This window comes from Antechinus flavipes, chromosome 2 (assembly GCF_016432865.1).
Source record: "Antechinus flavipes isolate AdamAnt ecotype Samford, QLD, Australia chromosome 2, AdamAnt_v2, whole genome shotgun sequence".
Taxonomy (NCBI): Eukaryota; Metazoa; Chordata; class Mammalia; order Dasyuromorphia; family Dasyuridae; genus Antechinus; species Antechinus flavipes.
Window position 1 is genome coordinate 496,286,936 of NC_067399.1, and position 22,730 is coordinate 496,309,665.

At 44.5% G+C, this 22,730-nt stretch overlaps 1 protein-coding gene across 5 annotated transcripts in view; it reads right to left on the reverse strand.

Annotated features, from left to right (window-relative positions):
* LOC127550789 (tyrosine-protein phosphatase non-receptor type substrate 1-like) overlaps window positions 1-22,730 on the reverse strand; it is a 76,290-nt gene that overhangs the window by 46,060 nt on the left and 7,500 nt on the right. For all 5 annotated transcript variants that reach the window (XM_051979970.1, XM_051979972.1, XM_051979969.1 and 2 more), the window contains one exon: window positions 10,843-11,196. In XM_051979970.1, the coding sequence (XP_051835930.1) occupies window positions 10,843-11,196 (354 nt within the window). The remainder of the gene's footprint in view (window positions 1-10,842; window positions 11,197-22,730) is intronic.

Consider the following 22,730-nt stretch of genomic DNA (forward strand, 5'->3'; position numbering starts at 1 on the left):
TAGACTACCTAATTATGATCTAAATAATATCCCTTATGAATATGAAGCAGTAGAATGCCTGAAGAACTATGGACAGAGGTTCACATTACTGTACACAAAGCAATAACGAAAGACAGTCCAAAGAAAAAGAAAAGCAAAAACTCCCAAAACGGTTGTCTGATAAGGCTTTACAAGTGGCCGAGGAAAGAAGGAATGGGAAAAGGAAAGAAGAAAGAGAAAGACTATTCAACTGAAAGCAAAATTCCAGAGAATAGCAAGGAGAGATAAGAAGATTTTCTTAAGTGAACAAATCAAAGAAATAGAGAAAACAATACAATGGGAAAGAAAAAATCTCTTTAGAGATTAGAGATATCAAGGGAACATTTCATGCAAAATGAGCATAATAAAAAACAAGAATGTTAGGGACTAAAAGAAGCAGAAAAAATTAAGAAGAGGGAATAAGAATACACAAAAGAATAATTCAAGAAAGATCTTAACATCACTGATAACCAAAATAACTTGTAACAGATGAGAACCAGACATCCTGGACGATAAAGTCAAGTAGACCTTAGGCAGCACTTCTAACAATAAAGTAGTGGAGGTGACAGAGTTCTAGTTGAGCTATTTAAAATCCTAAAAGATGAGACTGTTAAAGTGCTGCACTCTATAAACTGGCCAATTTGGAAAGCTCATCAGTAGAAAAGCAATGCCAAATAATGTTCAAATTATTGAACAATTGCACTCACTTCACAGTCCAGCAAGGCTATGCTCAAGAGTCTGCAATTCAGCAATATGTGAACTAAGAATTACCAGAAGAGAAGACTGGTTTTGAAGAGGCAGAGGAACTAGAGACCAAATTGTCAACATTTGCTGGATCATGGAAAAAGAAAATTCCCAAGAAACATTTACTTCTGCTTCACTGACTAAAGCCTTTGATTAGCTGGCTCACAACAAAATGGGCAAGTTCTCTAAGAGAAGGGAATACCAAACCATCTTGTTTATCTTCTGAGGAATATGTGGGCCAAGAAGCAACAGCTAGAACCAAACATGGAACAACTGATTGGCTTAGGATTGGAATAGGAATATGACAATTTGTATATTGTCACCTTATTTACTTAGCTTATATTCAGAGTACATCATGCGAAATGTGACTTGGATGAATCAAATGTCAGAATTAAATTTGATGAGAGAAATATTAATAATCTCAGACATGCAGATGATATCAGTCTGATGACAGAAAGTAAAGAAGAATTAAGAAGGCTTTTGATGAGGGTAAAAGATGAAGAGTATAAAAGCTGGCTTGAAGCTTAACATTAAAAAAAAAAAAAAAAACTAAGTCCCATATGGTCCCATCAATTCCTGGCAAACAGAGGGAGAAGAAATGAAAAAAGTGTCAGATTTTATATTGTTGGGCTCAAAGATCACTGCAGATGGTAAATCTGGACAGAATACTAAAAGACAGAGATATCATATTGCTGACAAAGGTTCTTATACATCAAAGTTTTGGTCTTTCCAGTAGCAATGTATGGTTAGGAGGATTGGATTATAAGGAAAGCTGAGTGCTACGGAACTGATGCTTTTGAATTGTGCTGGTGGCAAAGGAAAAGGGAAAATCAAGCATGAGGTTCTGAGGTTGCAAATGTGATTGGCGGGGTGATGCTTCCTTTAACAGAAATAGGCCCATTTGGAAGAGAGACGAGTTTGGGTAAAATTATGAGTTTTATTTTTAGATGTATTAAGTTTGAGATGGTGATGGGATACATCCAGGGGAAGAAGCCCAGCTGGCAGTTGGTAAATGCAGGGCTAGAGTTCAGTAGCAAGATTAGAGTTGGTTAAATAGATCTGGAAGTAATCTTTAATTGGACCAGGGGAGTTGGTGATATTACCAAAGAAAAAAAGCTGAAGGCCCAGGACAGAACTCTAAGGCTATCAGGGTGGGAAACAGAGGATGGTCCAGAAAAGGAAATGAGAAGAAGTGGTCACACATACAGGAGGAAAACAAAGACAGCAGTCTCCCAGCAGCCAAGGAAGTAGAAAATGGATCAACAGTGTCAGAGAGGTTAAGAAGAAAGAGCACTAAAGAAAGGTCATTGGATACATGTAATTATTTATTGACTTTTTTTTCTGCTATTGAATATAACAATGAAGAAAACATATATAACCTTGGAAAAAGCAATTTCATCTGGGGGCAAGATGGTTGGGTGGAGTCAGATGGCAAGGAATTGAAAAATGACTGGAAGGTAAGAAAGTGGAAGCACTGAGAAAGGAAGGAAGACAATAGTTTGAAGGGATGGTAGGGTTAAATGAAGGGTTTTTTTTTGGATGGAGATCTGGACATGTTTGTAGAAAGTAAGGCCTTAGTTTCTCCATCTGTAGGTAACCCATTGGGGCTACTCACAAAATCATGTTTTTGGTTTACTGGCTTATTTATTTATTTGTTTTTATTTGTTTAGACTATTTATTTATTTATTGGTTTATTAAATCACCAATTTTCCTGGGAATCTCAGAACATGTCTGGGTCTTCTAGATACAGATTTTAAAAAAATACTATCTTCCTTTCAAGCATCCAGTTCTATATATTTGATTTCACTCCACAGAAAATGCAAAACTAATTCGAACAGGAGCCCATTAACAATTAAAAATCCCAGCTCTTGCTGAGTGTGGTGGTACATTCCTGTAACACAGACTATTTGTGCCCACTTGGAGTAGAGCCTTCTGAGCTCATATTGGTCTGAGCAGCAGCACTGGACACACTGCACCTTGATCCAACACAGTGAGGTCATTTTGGTTCTCAGAACCAGGCCAACAACCAACCACCCAGCTGCCCAAGGGGCCTTGGGCTAGGGCGGGCTAAAGCTGACCAGGTATGGAAACTGAAACTGCATCATTGCAGTTAGCCCATAGAAGAAGGGGCTGCTTCAGAGGGCAGAGCTTGCCCCAGGCTGGTACAGACAAGGTCAAAGTTCCAGTGCTGATGAGAGAAAAAAAGAGAAAAACACAGCCTTAAAAACAAGCCGAAAACCCAAACTCCCTCCTTCACAGCCCACATTCCCATCCAAGGAACAACGCAAGTTTCCAGCTCCCAAGTCCCCCCTGCAGGGGAAAATGACTCAGGGCGGCCTGGGAGTCCCGGCCAGAGCAGCACAGGTTGGGTTTCTCCTCTTGTCACCTGGAGACTGGCTTAGCAACTCAGCACTCACCCAGAACTGGGCCCAGCCTTCCCCGCTGTGGGGGGGTGGAGGGGAGGAGAGAGAGGGGGGCTGCAGCCCCCAGGCCGTGGAGTGCCCTTCTTTTCCCTTCCTCCCTGGGGCACAGGGAACCTGTCCCTTCACCAACGGCCTCTCACCAGCTGCTTCCGAAGGGCTAAGGCTGGACTAAGAGGCTCCGTGGTCTTACACAGGCTTTACTTCCCCCCCCCCCCCAATTCCCTGGAGCTGCTCTGTCTCAGGGTCCTCAAAGCAGATCTGTCTACTCTGCTTCATGGGCCTTCGTAGCTCAAAGCTATAATAACTCAATCCAATTAAACTATCAATCACTCAGGGGGATATTCTCTCCCCTATCTATGACACATAATCAAAGTCCTCCCTGCCTCCCATGGAGAAGTAATAAAAATCTCAAACAATGATCCCAAACTTTAACCTCATTAAGCCAACCAAGCTCTCCTGAGCTACTTTCTACCACTAAAACTAGGAGGTTGGGAAAGAGTTCTTAGCTTTAAACACAGTAGAATACATGAGGGAAAAAAAAAAGGATCCATGAACTTTTAGTCAAAGATCTGAATTTGAGTCCCAGATCCACCAATTAAATGGGCTATGTGGCAATTTCCATTCTCTTAACCTCAATTTCCTCATCTGTAAAATGGGGGCTATTAATAATATATGAACTACTGACCTCCACAGATTATTGTGAGTAAAGTGCTTAGTAAAGCATAGCATGGTGTTAAAATGTGAACAATGAGAATTGGGAACTGTGGGGGCAACTAGGTAGCACAGTGGATGGAGAGTTTGCCCTGGAGTCGAGAGGACTTGAGTTCAAATTCAGTCTTAGACACTTACTAATTGTAAGTCACTAGTTGGGCAAGTCGCTTAACTCTGACTGCTTAAAAAATAAAATTGTGAGCTATAACAATGTATACAAACTACATATAATCTCACATTTAGCTTGTCTTAAAAATGCACGTCACTGGGATAGGTAGGTAGTATAGTAGATAGAATTCTGGCCCAGAGTCAGGAGGATCTGAGTTCAAATTCAACTTCAGACACTTACTATGTGACCCTGGACAACCCCAATTACCTCCCACAAAAAAACAACAAAACAACACACCTACAAACACACCTCTCTCTCCTCCCTCTCTCTCTTCCTCCCTCTCTCTCTCTCTCTCTTTCTCTCTCTCTCTAGCTCGCTCGCTCTCTCTCTCGCTAGCTCTCTCTCTCTCTCTCTCTCTCTCTCTCTCTCTCTCTGTTTCTTTCTCTATAGTTCTCTCTGTCTCTTTTTCTCTAGCTCTCTCTCTTTCTCTCTCTAGCTCTCTCTCTGTTTCTTTCTCTATAGTTCTCTCTGTCTCTCTCTCTCTCTCTCTAGCTCTCTCTCTCTTTGTTTCTTTCTCTATAGTTCTCTCTGTCTCTCTCTTGCTAGCTCTCTCTCTCTCTCTCTCTCTCTCTCTTGCTAGCTCTCTCTCTCTCTAGCTCTCTCTTTCTCTCTCTGTCTCTCTCTCTTTCTCTCTGTCTCTCTCTCTCTTTCTCTATAGTTCTCTCTCTCTCTAGCGCTCTCTCTCTCTCTAGCGCTCTCTCTCTCTCTCTGTCTCTCTCTCTCTTTCTCTCTCTCTCTCTCTTTCTCTATAGTTCTCTCTCTCTAGCGCACTCTCTCTCTCTTTGTTTCTTTCTCTATAGTTCTCTCTGTCTCTCTCTAGCTCTCTCTTTCTCTCTCTCTCTCTCTCTCTCTCTCTCTCTCTCTCTCTAGCTCTCTCTCTCTCTCTGTCTCTCTCTCTCTAGCGCTCTCTCTCTCTCTCTCTCTCTCTCTCTCTCTCTCTCTCTCTCTCGCTGTATCTATACATACACATATGTTCTCTGTATCCCTAGTTTGTGCCCAGCACTGTGTTAAGAGCTGGGGATACAAAGAAAGGCAAAAAGTAGTTCTTTCTCTCGAGGTGCTCGCTCTCTGATGGGAGAACCAACATGAAAAAACTGCACAAACAAGATATATTCAGAGTCAATTGGAGAGAAAACACTAGTCTAGAGGGCCCAGGAACGGCTTCTGGGAGAGGATGAAGGCAGCTGGAAGGAGGAGGTGAGGAGGCAGAGAATTGTAGGGACAATTTGTGAAAATGCCCAATCAGGAGTGTCTTCTGTAAGGAGTAACAGGGCCAGTGACACTGGCTGGCAGAGTACATGATGGAGGAAGGGAGAATGGGGGGCAAACTGTAAGATGAATGCAATGTCGGATGGGATGGGGATGAAGGGCTTTAAAAAACCAAACAGAGGATTTAAACTTGATTCTGGAGAGATCAGAGAGTCCCTGGAATTTACTGAAGGAGGGGTTTCCTGGGAGATCCGCACCTCTGGGAGGCCCATTTGACAGCTGCCTGAATGACGGGCCAGAGGGGTGACAGTCTTTAAGTGCCAGCCCCCACCCACAGAACAGGTATGAGGTCATGAGGGCCTGCCCCAGGTGGGGGTGGGGTGGGGTAACATCAGAACAAGAGACACACCAGAGGTGTCATTAAACAAAAGTCAATAAAACTTGGCAACAGACTGCATAAAGGGGGTGAGAGAAAGCAAAGGAGTGAAGGAGAAAGCTGAGGGCCGGGGTGCCTGGGAGAAAGACTGGTGGTAAGGAAGCTAGGAAGGGGAAGTCTTAGAGGGAAAAGAATGTGTTCCGTCTGGGGAAGGTTGAGCTTATGACATTATGGGACGTCCAATTTGGTATTTCCAGGCAGCTGGAGATGCATGATTAGAGTTTAGGAAAGAATTATTAAGGCTGGATATATAAATCTGAGAGTCAGCGGCAGAGAAATAATAACGGAAACCACGGGAACTGATGAGATCACCCAGCTAAACAGTATGGAAGGAGAAGAGGGCCCAGAGCAGAAGCCCCAGGGACACCTGGGGCCTGGATGGAGACGCGGGGTGAGAAGGAGCGGTCGGACCGATGGGAGAAGGAGAAGCAGGAGAGAGGACACAAAACCAGAACAAAAGGAGCGTCCAGAGAAGAGGGCGCTCACAGAGGCGCCGTCTGTCCTTCCCTCTCACAGAGGGCAGCTCCATCAGACCATGGGCACTGGATGGGGCTGGCAGAGAGCCTCGATGAGCTCCCCACTGAGGGGGCAGGGAGAGCGCTGGCGGGGCCTTACAGGCCCGGCCTGGGGAGGTCGCAGCTAACCCCACCTTGCTGTGTCCAGGACGTCAAACCTGTCCGGGCCTTCGCCATCTTTGCTTAAGCCCTTTTGGGGTTAGCTCCCCAGGTATCTTTCTCCTTTCCCCATTTTTCTCTCAAGCCTCAGGGTTTTTTCCTCCTTCCCCTACCTTTCCCCCATGTCTCATAGTCTCTTTCTCCTTGTCATAGCTAAGTCTTTTAGGGTGCTGAGTCCCTTTTAGGCGTTAGCCTGACAGTCAATGATATACTCCCACCTCATGGGATTGTCCCATTCCTTGATCATCATATGTTCTCCCGACTCTATTTCACTTTTACCCCTCCTGGTGCCTATTTTACCTCTTCATTTTGTCTGACCTCTTCTCATAAATACATGTACCCTTTGTCAAGGAGAAAGTCTTGTGAGTTCTTGCATGAGAACTGCTACCAAGCCCTATTCGGTGCCAGTGGCTCTCCTCAACCTCCTCGTTTAGTGCCTGTGCCAGTCTCACCACCTGACATACAGGGGACCTGGACTCAGGAGGGAGGGCCTCCCCTCCCCCGAGGGCCAGCTGGATCCAGGGGCCAGACACAGACCAGGGCCACGGAGATGGCCCCGCAGGCAGGGGGGGACCTGAGGTCTGTAATGGGTCTTCTTTTGATTGAGACAATGTCCAATCGGCGAGTAAGGTCAGCTAAGCAAAGAGGCAGAGAATGGCCTTTTACCAAGGGAAAAATAAACAGTCTGTGAGAGGACGACCCTTAAGTTTTTGGCCAAAACAGGCACAACTGCCATTTACTTGACTTAAGCTCAACAAGGCCCAAACACCACCAAGTGGGGCCTTGCCTAGGGCCTCTCTGAGGGCAGAGAGCCACAAAGACCCTGGCCACAACAGGCAGCCACCAGCACGGGGACTTGGCTCCGAGAGCCGCCTGCTTCTGGCAGAAACGGGCAGGCAAAGCCCCAGGGTGCTGGTCATCCGGAAGAACACTGACGATGGAGCCTCCATAGGCCCCGCCACCATGCCTGAGGGAGGGGTCCATCGCTGCCAGGCAAAAAGAAGGTCGCCACCAGATCGAAACTCAAGTCCTTCCCGCAGGCCCGCTAGGTACTCTGGCCGTCCCATTGGCTGTCACAAGGTTGCGTTCTGTGACCCTGCACTAACCGTGAGGAAGGCCACGGTCAAGTCTGAGAAAAGGCACAAACGGGCAAAAGCAAAGGGTTCTTTCAGAACTACTTGGTTGGTCAATATGCATAATGGTTATTAAAAGTGAAGAAAAAAGGGCTAGTCAATTTGGACTGATACTTAGAGAGTCCAGGTACGTGGGTTATTTCTATCCACACTGGCCCAAGTTAGTAAAGACTAACTTGGGATTGCTTAGCTGTTGATTATTACCTTTTTTAAGATAAATTACTTGTTTCATAGTTAGTTTTGTAAATATTTAACATACTATAGCACACTTTTAGTTTCACTTACCTATGTTTATATTATCCCATTAATTTTTATCCTCCAAGAAAGGAATCATTTAAATAAAATATACTGTTAAAAACAATAGGGTAAGCATTTATAACAGGAAGAGGTATGAATTTTCATGAAATGCCCAGGACTAATCTAGTCCATAAGTCAGGAGGTCAAGATCAGGTCCCAGTTCTGACATTGACAGTGATTTTAGGTAAGTCACTTTTCTCCCAGGGCCCATTTCCCCATCTATAAAGGGAGGAGATGGGAAGAAATGGTCTCTATAAAGGCTCTCTTGGCTCTACAATTCTGTGATCTCTTTATGATTCTAAGATCTGTTTATTATCTATTTTTAATCAAAATATGAGAAAGTAAGGCCAGTTGAAAAATGACAGGCTTAGAAGTACTGGAAATCTTTTTTTCCTCAATGGCTAAAAAGTAAGCTTACCACCAGAGTATAAACAGTTGGAATGGTCACTGGAGATTATCCAGTCATAAAATCATAAGATTTAAAGTTGGGACCTTAGAAATCACTTAATCTAACTCACTCTTTCAACAGAGAAGGAAATTTAGAAGGAAAAGATTTGCTAGATTTGTAGTCAGGAAGCTTTCTTTGTTCATCTATAAAATGTGTATATGATAACAGGACATCTCTTAGGGTTGTGATGAAGATCAAATGAAATAATATTTGTAAAGCATTTAGCACAGTGCCTGGTACACAGTATGCAATATATAATAGTTAGTTATCATAATAAGAATTAATATCATTTTTTTCCAGGTCCCACACTTCCATTCTGAAAGGCCCCAGGTTCAGTTTCTTCATCTGTAAAATGGGGACAATAATACCATGTTTGCTACACCATATTGTTTTATAGAAAATGCCTTCTAAAACTTCAAGACCTAATCTATCTATGATGTTGGAGTTATTATTACTATGCATAGTCACAAGGCTGGACAGAATCCCAAATCTCTGTTACCAAGGTAGGTCTCCTTCCACAGACAAAGCTACCTCCTAGCAGCAGTAGCAGCCACCAGGGAGCTGCTCTGGGGACCGGGTGAAACAAAGCCCACATCACATGCTCTCCTTTCGGGTTTGCTATTTACAGAACGCAAGGGAGACTTTTCTGAGCTCCGACAGATTCTCAGTGACATTTCTGCTGGTTGATACAGCCACGTTTTGTGTGTTTGGACAGTGAGTGTTTGTTGTTATGCTGGAGTCTGTTTAGATGGAAACATTCTCAAGACTGGAAAAGCTTCCTAGGGGATGTTTTTTGAGATCGAGGATGTCCCTACTCTACCATCCCCTGCCCCCAGTGCTCAAGTCAGCACCCTATGTCTACACCAGCCTATGGTTGTAATATGCAGGTTTTGTTTCTGTAAAAAAGACTAGTGAAAATGCCCCCAGTACTTGAGTATTACAGAAAGTGTACGTTCAGCAAGAAAGCATCCTTAGAATACAGAATGTCACAGCTAAGTGACATTAGAACAAAGAATGTTGGAGCTGGAAAGGACCTAAGTACCCAAGACAGCAGAGCTGAAAAGGGCCTTAACACACAAGTTCATAGGATTTAGAGCTGGAAATTCGGACCTTAGTCTAAGTGCCTTATTTTATAACTAAGAAAAATGAGTTCCAGAAAGGGGAAGGTCAACAAAGTAGCAAGTAGCTGAACCTGCATTTGAATTCAGATCTTTTAATGACAAATCCAACTTTCTTTCCATTACATCACAACTGTCTCTGGAAAGATGAGCAAACAAATTTGGAAATAGAGATATCTACAAGAGTCAGTGGGATGGAGGAGGACTCTGGCTGAGCTGAAGACAATCCCCTAGGTTCCAGTCTCCATCATTTACCATATGATAATATGTATCAACACATATTGTTAATATTTTATATTGATAAATTAACAACATTGTAATTAATAATTATATAAATATATATTGTATAAAATTGTTAATATGTTACTATGACATTATGATATATCATATGTGTGTGTATATATATATATATATATATATATATATATATATATATATATATATATTTATATCTTGCATTACATAGTTGTCTCCATATTATCTCCTGCATTAGAATGTGAGCCCCTTGGGCCAGCTAGGTGCAGGGTGAAAAGAGTTCTGGCCCTGGAATCAGGAAGGCCTGAGTTCAAATCCATTTTCAGACATTCGCTAGCTGTGGGACCTCAAGGATAAGGACTGTCTTTTAAGGACTTTATTTGGAATTCCAGCACCTATCACTGTGCTTAGCACATAGTAGTGACTTAATAAATATTCATTGACTCACCTGGATTTGACACACATTTATTGAGGTGCTATGCTGAGGATTTATTCATTGACAGAACTGATGGACAATCCAGTATCATCACTACATATGAGCTGTCTGTGATTACAAATGGCTCACTTAACCCTCTTGAGTCATTTTTGTCTCTACGTCCCCAATGCTTATTAGTACACACAGTTAAAGCTTAATAAATACTTAGTGGCTCAATCAGTCACTGAAAAACCTGGGGGTTAAGAACCCGAAGGAGGACTCACAGGAAGCTGCTAGTACTGTGCCCTGGAAATGTCATGGGATATGAAGTTAGGAAGCCTCTAGCCCTTACCACCTGTGCAATCCTGGCCAAGCCTCTTCACCCCCTGGGCCTGCCTGAATTTCCCCCTCTGTTAAATAAGAAGTTTGGGCCCAATGGCCCATAAGGACCCTTCTGACCAAAGCCTTTACAACAGTCGGGCTCAGCTCTGAGGCAGTCAGTCAAAGCATCCTCCCAGGCAGCAGATTTCCAAGGTGAATGGCTTCTGGAATGTTGGGGCAATGGAAAACAAATGGGCAAAACAGCCCCAGTTCCCGGGTTGGGCAAGGGGTTCTAAGCAGGTCTGGGGGTGAGCGCAGGCTGAAAGAGCAGCTCCCTGGCCCACAGTGGGGGGTGGAAGGATCCTCCCCCTCCCGCTCTTTCATTTTTCTCTCAACCTTTCTTTGACCATACAACCAAATTCCTGTACGCGGAGGGTGCCCATGGCACCCCGGCCAGCAGGCCGTACTCACCCGTCACAGAGAGCATGGTGCCCTCTCCGGATTTAAGCTCTGTGTCAGGATCCTGGAAATTTCTTTTGAACTTCACGCAGTAATAGGTGCCCGAGTCCTCTGGAGTGATGTGGCTGATGCTGATGGAGAAGTCCGAGTTGCTGGAGCGCAAGGCAACTGGCTTAATCCGCGGGTGGGAGCCTCCTTTGAAATTGTAGATCTCCTGCCTCTGGGGCTCCTTTCCCTTGAACCACCTCACCGGCCCCGGAGGAGGTATCCCAGGCACCGTGCAGTTCAGTACCACGGTCTCACCCTCGGCCACGGACACGTGGTCTTTGGGCTGCAGCACCTGAAGCTCCTCCTGACCTCGCACTCCTGAAACAACGACAAAAACCACAAGTATCGTGAGGAGAGACCCGGGGCAGGCCGGATGGCCAAGGCCGCCCAGCAGCATCCCAAGGGACAAAGGGGGAGGGGGTGGGAGGGGACGGTCCTCCCTCAGGGGATATTAGCCATCTTAGGCAAGGGGGATTCTGGACCCAGGGCTCTCCTCTCCGGGGACAGAATGCATGGAGCCCCCTGCTGTCCCCCAATCCAGCCTGAGAGGATGGTGCTGAGGTCACCCTCGGGGGGCCTGAGTGCCAGAGAATATGAGGGAAAGGACCCAGGGGCCAACAGGGAACTTATGGAAGTGTGCAAAACAAGCATGGCAGGATAGAGTGCGGAAGGAGACTTCAGCCTAGCAGGAAGCTAGCCCCTGATGACTAAGGGAATGAACAGAGCATAAAACAATCACAAGGAATAACAGCTCCACATTTCAATACCCATCAATGGCTTACAGAAACAGCTTGCCTCTAAAGAAAAGAAAACTTCCTACTCCTACTCCTTTGCAGAGGCTGGAGGTCTGGGGAGGGAAGGGAGCCACATATAATATCAGGGGGCTTTCAATGTATCAACTGATTTTGTTAAATTATTTTTCTCTTCTTTTTTAAAAAAACTTCATTATAAGGAATAGTTTGCCATTAATAAGAAATTTTTTAAAAAATGAATGTACATGCATAACATTAAAAAAGAATGGAAAATAAGGGATGATTTTCTGGGAAAGGAGGGGAAAAAGTATAAATGTAGAAATTTAGGCAATGGAGAAACAAAAGATAGCAAGTTTATTTTTTAAAGTTTATAGATGTTTTCTTTATCATACCATGAGGAAGATAGAAGAGATAAAAGGAAATAGACACCAGACTTGGAATAAAAAGATCTGCATTCAGATCCTGACTGCTACTTCTTGCTTGGTTGACTCTGGCACACCTGTGAGATGGGGGAATTGGTGCTCATGGTCCCTATTTCTTACAAGAGGAAACCAAAGGGTTCACAGGACCGAAGTGATTTGCCAGTTGTGGCCATCCACATGGCTGGCATCAAGAGCCAGAACTCAAAACCAGCTGACTCCAAGTCCAGCAGACTTCCCATTGCAGGGCACAATGATAAAGTCATAATTCCAGATCTGGAAGGGACTTTAGGTCATGGAGTCCAAGCCCTTCATTTTAAGACTGGTCAACTTCTGAACCCAGGTCCTCTGCATTCAAATCCCTTGAATTTTTAAAATGAAAACCATATAGGATATTATTTCCTGTCAAATACACCTCATACTAATAAGAGAATGGCAGGCAACCTTTCTCTATTTCTAAAAATATGTGAAATAAGGGTGTGTGTGTGTGTGTGTGTGTGTGTGTGTGTGTGTGTGTAAGAAAGACGGAAAGATAAATGAAGGAAAGGAAAAATGGAAGGAGGGAAGAAGAGAGGAAAGGAGTGATACATATGTATGAGATAGATACAAAGAGAGGAAGAAAGAAAAGGAAGGAGAAAAAAAATACAGGGAAAGAGAAAGAGAGGAAGGAAGGGAGAGAGGAAAGAAGAAAGGAAAGATATTGTGTGTGACTCAAAGAGAGGAAGACAGAGGGAGAGAGAGAAGGAAAAAGAGGGAGAAAGAGAGAGGAAGGGAGGAAAGAAGGAAGAGCAAGGGGAGAGAGGGAAGAAGGGAGGGAGGAAAGAAAAGAAAAAGAGAGAAGGAAAGACCACATACACATACTCATTTTGTAGCTAGAGTAGAAAGAGAAGTTGGGGGCAGCACAGGGAAAATGTTGAGACCTCAGAGTTCCATAGAAGGCCAAGATGCACCAGAGTAGGGAAGCGACCTCTGTAAAGATCCCCCTGCTTACTACCTAAACATCCAAGTCTAGTAAAAAGAACTGTGGGCTTAAAAGAGCTGAGTTCCAGTCTTTGCTTAGGCACTAACTCACCACAACAAGCTGTTTCTCCTGAGATTCTTCTACAAAAGGAAGGTGCCAAACAACCAGATTCTTTCTAGTTCTAACACTCTCCCTTTCCCTACTCCTTGGCTCTTTTTCCTCTTCCAGACTTGATTTTGTCAGGTTTAGGGATCCAAACTATATTATTCTCATGGAAGGAAATGAGTCGCCTACCATCTTCCTCTATATTTAGAAATAGTCTAACATTTTCAGACACCGCCAATGTGGGGATTTGTTTTGCTTGACTGTGCATATGTGCTACAAGGATTTTCTTTTTCTTTTTTTTGGGGGGGGCACAGTTAGCAAGGAAAGGGGTGAGCAGAGAAAAAAAGGTTAAAAATTAAAAAGTAAGGCAGATCATTGAAGCATATTCTTTTAATGCTCCCTAACAGACAGAAAGCCAGAAGGAAACACAGACAAGTAGGACAGCTTTGAAAGTTACATAGTGAATTTATGATAAACTGAGGAGGAAAAGCAAAAAGTATATAACAGAGATTCACAATTTCATGTATAATTTTTTCTGTTCAACCTTATAAAGGAAATATTAATTTTATTTGGTGTTCAGAATAAAAAATATGAAAAGTAGTTGGCTTTTGAAGGGAAGCTCAATTGTCAATCAGTATGGTCCTGATATCTTTTTTTTGCAGAGCTGCTATTAAATGGCTGATTTCTCCAAAATTAACCAATTTATATGACCCACACCCTATTTTACTCATTTGGGTATTTTATTTTGTGAAATATTCATCCATTTCTTTTAAGTTCTCATATTTATTAGCACAGAATTGTTTGAAGTTCTTATGTTCTAAAATGCTTTCCAATTCTATTATTCTCTGTTCTATGGTCCAACATTCCCTCCAGCCCATTCTAGCAACAGAGCTGGGGGCTTCCAAGATGCCATGGTCCCAGACCATTCCCTAAGTGAATGAATCCTCAGATTCCCAATGCCTCATCTGTGAGTAAAAAAGAAGAAAGATCAGGTGACCTAGAAATGCCTTGGAAACGTGGCTCCATACTGTTCTGAGCATCCGGCTTGGAGCGGGATTCCCCCGTTTCTGTTCAGCTATTGTATCTAGGTTTGATGCACAAATCAGGCAGGGAACCAGCGGCTGGATGGCTGACTCCCATTTAGGCCCTAAAATGTACCGAAAAGCCTGTCGGTGTCAGGAATCCTGCATGTCGGAGCAGGAGAAGTTTCAAGAGGTGCCCGGAAGGCTCTGACACCATCCAGTTGATGATAAAAGTTGGAATGTTGTAGAGTTATGTGGTGGGTTTTTTTTTTTTTTTTAGCTCTTCTCACACTTTTTCCACCAACTGCAGACAGATTTAGCCGGCTCAATTAATTAGCTAGTGTTTATAAAGTGTTTGAAGGATTTTTTTTAAAAGCGCTACATAAGTGCCAAGTATTATTTTAATCTGTTTACCAAGGAAGGGTAGTTTTTTCCCCCCTCTCTCCCTCCTCCCTCTCTCTGCATGTTCTGTTTAGGGAAAGGCTTGTTAAAAATCCTCCATGTGGCGTTCTCAGTCACTGTGCTCTCACTATCAAACCAAACCCCACGATTTCCCATCTCCTCCCAGGGTCTTGGCAGGGAGAGCCACTGCTTACAGAGGGCTTCAAATTAGCTGGCGGAGGGACCCAGCAGAGAGCCAGTGTGGCCTTCTGCTCTCATTTCCCATAATCCTCATGGTGTCCTTCTCTCGTGGGTCCACATCCCTCGCTGCTAAAATAATGAAGCTAAAACTTATGTTTCCCGAAAACCAGACTCCTACAGGATGGGCATCTCACTGACACTTCTGTTGAGACTGGGAGCCGGTCCCGTCTCCATAGAAGCGCCTCAGTGTGTGGAGGGGCTCTCAAAGCGCCCTATTGAGCGGGACCTCGTTGGATGGCTCCAATGGAAGGGATCACACAATGGACACCAAAGGGAAAACGGGGTGAGGGGGGATGGAATACCACCTCGGAGACTGAGTAAACTCAAAGAGCTAAGGGGAAATAGGAGACTGAGGTGGGCATCCTGCCCAACAATTCAGCTGGACTTGGAGAGTGCCCCAGGCTTTAAGGCCTGAAGAATTCAGAACCAACCCTTCCAAGGCCCAGTTTCATTCCCACCTCCTCCAAGGGACCTTTGCTCATCACTCCTGCCCATGGGAAGCTCTTCCTCCTCTGGAGGAATAATATTCATGGAGGGAAAAGCAGCTAGATGGCACAGTGGATAGAGTGCTGGGCCTGGAATCAATAAGACCTGACAGCCAATCTGGTCTCAGAACTAGCTGGGTGACTCTAGGCAAGTCACTTCGCCCTGTTTGCCTCAGTTTCCCCATCTATAAAATTGAGTTGGAGAAGAAAATGGCGAGCCATTCCAGTGCCTTTGCTAAGAAAATCCCAAATGGGATCACAAAATGTCAAACACAATTGAAAACAACAAAACAACAAAAGCAGTTTGGTACAATCAAATATTGGATTGGAGTCTGCAGACCAAGGTTCCAAGCCTGACTTGGATATGGTTTAGCTGCATGTAATCTCAGGCAAGTCCCCAGCCTTCTCTGGGAAACTTGTTTTCTCATCTGCAGGATCCAGAAGATACATTTTGATCCTACATACCATACTCATTAGCTGTAGATAATTTCTCCTCTGGGGGCCTCAGTTTCCCTAGCTGACTATGTGATTTCTAAGCTTCTCCTAGCTTAGATTCTGATTTTCTAGCTCTGATATTCCATGAGTTGATGCTGATTAAAAAGAATGCAAGAATGAATGAAATCTGTATTTCCCACAGCGCATAACCCCTGCCCTCCAGGGCTCAGGTAGTCCACATCTCTGGCAGCCAGGGTTAATGCACTGACTTGATCTGATGGGAGCAGGCCTGAGGTTCTATGCAAGATCAATAGTTTAAATAGAGCAGCCTCATAGGTGAGCCTCTGAGGCTCTGGCCAGATAATACAGCTCAGCTTTCCTGTTCAGCTTAGTGCAGAGCAAGAGAGGACATCATGGAATCATTACAGACTCCGAGAAAGAAAGGATTGCAAAAACCTTCTGAACTCCCCTCCCCACCTCCTCACACACCACAGTATTAATGAGCGGCGTCGACTCGATGCTTCCAGGTTCCCAAAGCACTTTATATACATGATCTCATTTGATTCTTACCACCACTCAGGGAGGCAGAAGCTATTTTTATCCCTATTTTACAGAAAAGAACATTGAGGCTGAATCATTCGGCCAGGGTCATGCTGTTAGCAAGGGGCTGTAGTGGGATTTGTTAGTTCAAATGTAGCCCCCCTGCTTCAGTCCATCGCACAGTCTGTCTGAAGACCCCCAACAGCAGGGAACTCACCGCCTACTCAGGCAGCCCATTTCACTAAACTTCAATCCTTAGAAAAATTTCCCTAAATCTGCCTCTTTGCAACATCCACTCCTATTGTTTCTCTGCCCCTCAAGTCTGCTCTATGTCCGATTCTAGCCACAGCCGGGGCTGGCCAGCTGCCTACGGGTGGGATGGGATTACAGAGAGGTGACCCAGGCCTAAAGTTAGCTCAGTGGAAAAAGTACAGGATCGAGAGTCAAGGGTCTTGGGTTCTAGTCCTGACTCACTGAGTAACTGAGGGCAGTTCTCGTCTGTTAGGGCTTCGTTTTCCACAATGAGGAGTCTGGACTACGGTTCCTTCCAACTCTAACATCTGGGATTTAGAGATGCTCCAGGGATGTCCCAACTAGGTGAGAAATTCAAATACTCCTGGGAGAAGGAAGTTCAGACTCATACTAAGATAGACATGACTCGTAGCAAGTCCTTTTCCAGAGAAAGGGTCGAGGTTTTGATGAGGGAAGTAGGTACGGTGATGAAGAGTAATTCTGGGTAACAAGGAACCCAACTGGTAAAGCCAGAGAATGTCTGGCCCTGCCGTCAGCCCTTTCATTTCACATCAGCCACAGTGGCAAGACTAAGAGCCGGGCCTCTGCTTCTCCTACAGGTTTTTCTCATCCTGTGACTCATCTTCCACTCCGGCAGAGGATCTTGGGAACGGCCATGCCCCAAGCCGGGATACCTGCGGCAGATCAGCATGGAGCTGCTCCTGCCCTGGGAGGCTGCTGTGTAGCAACAGCTCTGGAAGCGGGCGCCTCTGTGCTCATTAGCTCACCTGGCCGACCTCCAGCTGCCGGAGAGTGATTCAGGCACACCTCTGAGGGAGACGGGACGAGGAGCTCCTGCTGGAATCTGTTCTCCCCCAGAACTCTGCCCTGCCAGCATCTGGTGGCTGGCTGCCCCTCTCCTCTGGGTTACGGTCGCGGGTTTCCTCCTGGGATAACTCTCTGGGCAAATGAGTCATTTCTTTTATGTTCCTGGGAAAAGCGGAGTTCCCTTGTGAGAAGTCCCTTCCCCGCTCCGGAAAAGGCTCAGGTTAACCTAGTGTTCAGGACTGTGAAGGCATTCTCTGAACTTGTCTTTAGCAAGCATTTATATATAACACTTCAGGGCTGGCAAAGTGCTTTATAAATTTTATCTCATTTGAGTCTCACAACAACCCTGTCAGCCAGGGGCTAATATCCACATTTGACAGATGAGGAAACTGAGGCTAGCTCATTTGATGGCTGGAGCAGCTTTTGGACTCCCCTACTTGGAGATTCTCCACTTAGGCCTTCTAGGAGCTCACTGCTTGGTTCTAATGTTCTGACATCCGACGTTAGTGAAGTGGGAACATTCCACTAGTGAAAGTGTGCATGTGGGGGCGGAAGCAGGTCCCGGCAGGTCAAATCAAGAATTCAGAGCTTCTGATGAAACCTGCTTTGGCCCTGAGGGGGATGTGTTTCAGAGGCTTGGTGGGCCTTGAGCAGCAGAGAAAGCAGGTAAGATCCCATCCCCTCTACCTTGCTTGGGACAGCTCCCCCAAAGGTCCAAAACAGAAGGGCACCTGCCTTGGACTTCTCAAGAAGCATGGTGTTGGGGAAAGAGCCTGGTATCAAAGCCACAAGATCCGGTTTTAAGTGCCAGCCCTGCCACAAATTAAACTGGATGGTCCTGGGCGAGTCACGTTTACTTTTTCTGTAAAATGTGCAAAATGTAGATCACAACACTCAGCCCACTGACTTCACAAGACGGATGTCAGCAGAGTGTTTTGTAAATTATAAAATGAAATAGAAATTGGAGCCATGATGATTAGCCGTGGGGCCCTTTCTGCGAGTAACCAAAGCACTTCTAACTGGCTACCCTTGGGGAATGAATGGATGAGTACTCTGGTACAGGAGAAGACTAACAGGGCCTGGTGGTGGCAGCAGCTGGCATCCTGCTTCTGAGCTGGCATTAATGAGAAATCACTCAGGGAAATCAACATATACCACTTTAAAACTGTGAAGTGAGCAGACATGCTTCCACTGAATGATAATGCTGGGGGTAGCGCGGGAGCAGGTGCGGGAAACTAGACACTCTAGCTTTAAATAGTCACACCTGTCCTGCTTTCAGGAAGAGCTCGCTGGCTACCTTCCGGCCAGCAAAAAGCTCAGGAGGCAGTCATCTCAATCACCACTCAAAGCTCTGCTCCGACACCTCCTCCGAGAAGCCTTCCCAGAGACCCTCGGCTGCCACTGACAACTCTTCCTGCGGTCTTACAGTAAAACGCGCCCCCTCCTCCTCTGCATGAATTTTGTTCAGATTTATTGCTTTTTAATCAGAGAAATTGTCTTTAACAACAACAAAGGGCGCCTTCTCTGCTGAGGGGAGCTGCCTGGGAGCAATGAGAATTTAAGCGAGACTGGCTCCAACCGGAAGGGTCAGAGGTGATACCTGAACCCTTGTTCTCCTGGCGCAGGGCTTGGCTTTCTTTCTGTCCCACTCTCATGCTTCTCATTCAGATTTATGTCATGTTTAAAGGTGCATGTTTTTGTTGGGCCGCTAGCCCAAGCCTTAGCCAGGAGCCAAGTGTTCGCTAACTTTGCATCTCCCCGACGGCTTGTTCCCCATCAGCATGGGCCGCTGTGGCCTGGGCCGGCCGCCCCGGGACGGGGACGGACCTCTCCACTCTGTCTCCCCAAATCTGTGCTCCCGACGCCGAGGCTGCAGCCGGCATGGCCCGAGCTCCCTTTTCCTTTAAGGAAAAGCTTGAGTCCCAGAGAGCTGAACGTTCCATAAAAGAGAAAGATGACACAGAATCAAAGGGAGGAGGGCAAAGCTTATCAGAGCTGGAAGATCCCCAGCTAACCCATTTATTTCACAAAAGCAGGAAAGAGGGTGACTTGTTCAGGCCACACAGCGAGCAAGTGGTGGAGCCAGGAGCACAGACTCAAAGTCAAGGTCTGTGCTCCGCTGTCTCAGTAAATAATAACAGCAGTAAAGATGGGCTGAGAGTCTGGGCCGCTGCCACAGCTGAGAGTCAGAGACCCACTGTGGGAGTTCTAATCCAGCCCCGGACATTCACCAGCTGAGAGACCCTGGGCAAGTCACTTAATCTCTTCCTCCTCTGTAAAATAAAGTCAACCCCTCCAACATTCCTGCCAAGAAAACCCCCGGCGAGGTCAGGGAAGAGTCAGACAGGACTGAAAATAATTAGACAACAATGTGGTTTCCTTGGCACGGAGAATCCCTAGAACACACCTTTTCCCAACGCCTCGTCTGTGTTTGCCATGAGAGGTTAAGTGACTTAGTCATGGTCACAAAGTCAGGATGAATCAGAGGCAAACTCTGAACCCAAGTTTTCTGGCCCTGAGGCTAGTGCTCTAATCACGTGCTCTCAAAACAATAACATTTAATAGCATTTCTTTAAGATTTACAAAGCGCTTTCCTTCCCCAGACTCTGAGAAGGGGTAACTTCAGTATTATCCCCATTTCACAGATAAGAAAACTGAGGCCCAAGAGAAATTAAGTGATTTGTATCCAGCCAGTAAATATCACAGCTAGTTTCCTGATAACCAGATATCTTAACTCTAATGACCTTTGAGTGAAGACTCACCTAGATTAAAATGTAATTGGGAAAACATTTAACAAAATAAATAAAAATACAGGAAGAACACAGATAATGTATTGTGTTGTTTTCTAAATCACCATGCAGCCTCAAAAAAACAAAGAAAAGCCCTATTTCTATTTGAAATTGATCTCTCTGGCTTAATCGTTCTGTACTTAGGGATATAACACATATGCATTTGTACCTATGTCTCACACATGCAAAATCAACAGCCTGTGTGTTATTCCCATAAAGACTTTGGACCCTTGGAACCGTCCCTGAATTCTGACCCTGACCAGCGGGTACTCCTGTACAAATCATTTCAGACTGAGACAAGTCAGAAGGACCTGGAAAGCCAGCGGGACCGTTGTTCCAAACGCTAGTCCATTCTTACCCCCAATACACTCTTTCCACAATGAAATATATTCATTTTACAGAAAAAAAAAAAAGAACTTCGTTTTTGGAGTCGAAAGAGGGCTGAGTTCAAATCTCACGCCTGTCACTTTCTACCTATGTGATCACAAGCAAACCCCTCTTGACCGAAATATGTATGTTAAGAACTCTATGAACTGAGAGAGTGAAGTGGATAGAACCAGTAAGACAATTTCTATAATAACAACTACATTATAAAGAGAAACAACTTGGAAAGACAAGGGAAGCCTGATCAATGTGATGACCCACCAGGAGTTCAGAGGAACAATGTGCTCCCCATCTCTTGACAAAGAAGGGATGGAGTCCAGATGTAGACGCACATTTCCAGACACAAACAATGTGGGTTTTTTTATTGGCTTGACTATGATTTTTCTCTTTCTTTTTTCCAATTGTGGGGGATGGGGTGGGTTAAGAGAGTGAGGAAAGGAGGAAAAGAGAATTAATGAGGCATTTTTTTTAATTGAGAAGGACAAAAGGAAAACCAAAAAGAAGCACAGACAAGCATGACAGCTTTGAAAGTCTGACCTTATATAATTAAAAAGAAAACCAAGCCGTACATAATAGAAACCGGCAGTTTTATGTACAAACCCTCTTTTTCTATTCTGTATGTTAATTGGTATTTGTTAATCTAAAATAAAAATAACCTTTTAAAAAGTCACTTGACCTCTTGGTGCCTCATTTTCCTCATCTGAAAAATGGAGACAAAGAATTCCCATAGTTCCTACTTCACAGAGCTGTTGTAAAGCTCAAACGAGATGAAAAGACAAAATATTTATCTTTTAAGTATGATTACTGTTGTTTTTGTCAGCTAGGGGAGTAGATGGTCATGTGAAGTGGGTATGAGATCATGGAAAGAACATTGGACAAGCTGTTCAGAGACCTGGGTTTAATTTAATTCCAGCTCAGTGACTAAGCAGTTGAGAAACATTAATGAGCGACTTCTCCTGCCTCCAGTTTCTTCTCCTGTCTGGGGTCGGATTCGATGTATCTGAGTCTCTTCCATTTTTGCCACTCTTCTATGGCCCAGCACCTTCCAACTCCAGCATTAGGCTTCTGTGAGTTACAGCTGGGCTCTCAGAACTATGGTCAGTGAAGGTTCTGTGATCACCACCCACCTGTCTCCACTATCTTTCCTGGCTCCAAAGTTCATTGCTCATTCAGAGATTCCAATTTACCTCCCTGACATGCCCACCTGATCTTATCTCGTAGCCATGGCTCTAAGCCTTGGCCATCCACCAATGGCTCAAAGCGATATGCTAGAAAATTTTAGACATAAAGAACCAATCCTCATCATTTCCAACTTCCAGCTCAGCTATTTTGCATCCCTCTGGACTGGGGGCCCAGCAGGGTAAATATATCTTGTAATAGGCTCAGCAAGGATGTTCTGTCCCAGGAACCCTGGAAGTTAACAGGAAAGCACTTTCGGCTGTGAAAATAAATGTTTCCTTCATAGTTGCATGGATCTGGAACTCGTTTTGGTTCTCTTGTTCTGTGATAGTAACACTTCTCAGAAGTGCTCTAGGGGATTACTGTATGGCCCCTGCCCCATTTCACTGAACAACAGGAACACTTGAGAGAAAAATGCAGAGAAAGAGAGATTTTGGCTAACCAAATTAGCCAAATAGGTTTTTTTTTGGTTTTGTTTTTTTTTTTTTTTTTTTTTTTTGTTTCCTCATTGTCAAAACCAGGGCATTAAACTAGATTTCCCAAGTCCCATCTTGGTCTAAAAATTTTATTCTAAATTTCTGTTTTCCAAGATCCCTTACATCATAGTCTTGAGCTAGAAAAGACCTCTAGTCCAATCTCATCTTACAGATTTAAGAAGCTGAAGCCAAGGAATTAAGCGACTTGCCCCTGATCATAAAGGGTCTGAGGTGACATTTGAACTCAGGACTTCTAACTCTAGAGCCTGAATATCTTTCATTTTATATATATATATATTATATAGTCTAGGTTCCAAGATCCTTTCTAATCTCAATATTTTAATCTAGAGTCAATTTACCATATGTAGGGCACCAGGCCTGTTGTCAGGAAGACCTGAAATCAAATATAGCCTCAGACACTTACTAACTCTGTGACTCTGGAAAAGTCACTTAATCTCCCTCAGTTTCCTTAACTGTAAAACAGGGACAATAATGGCACCTATTTCCCATTGAGAATCAAATGAGACAATAATTGTAAAAACCAAACCAGACCAAACCAACCTGACATACAGTAAGTGCCACATAAATGCTTATACTCTCCCCT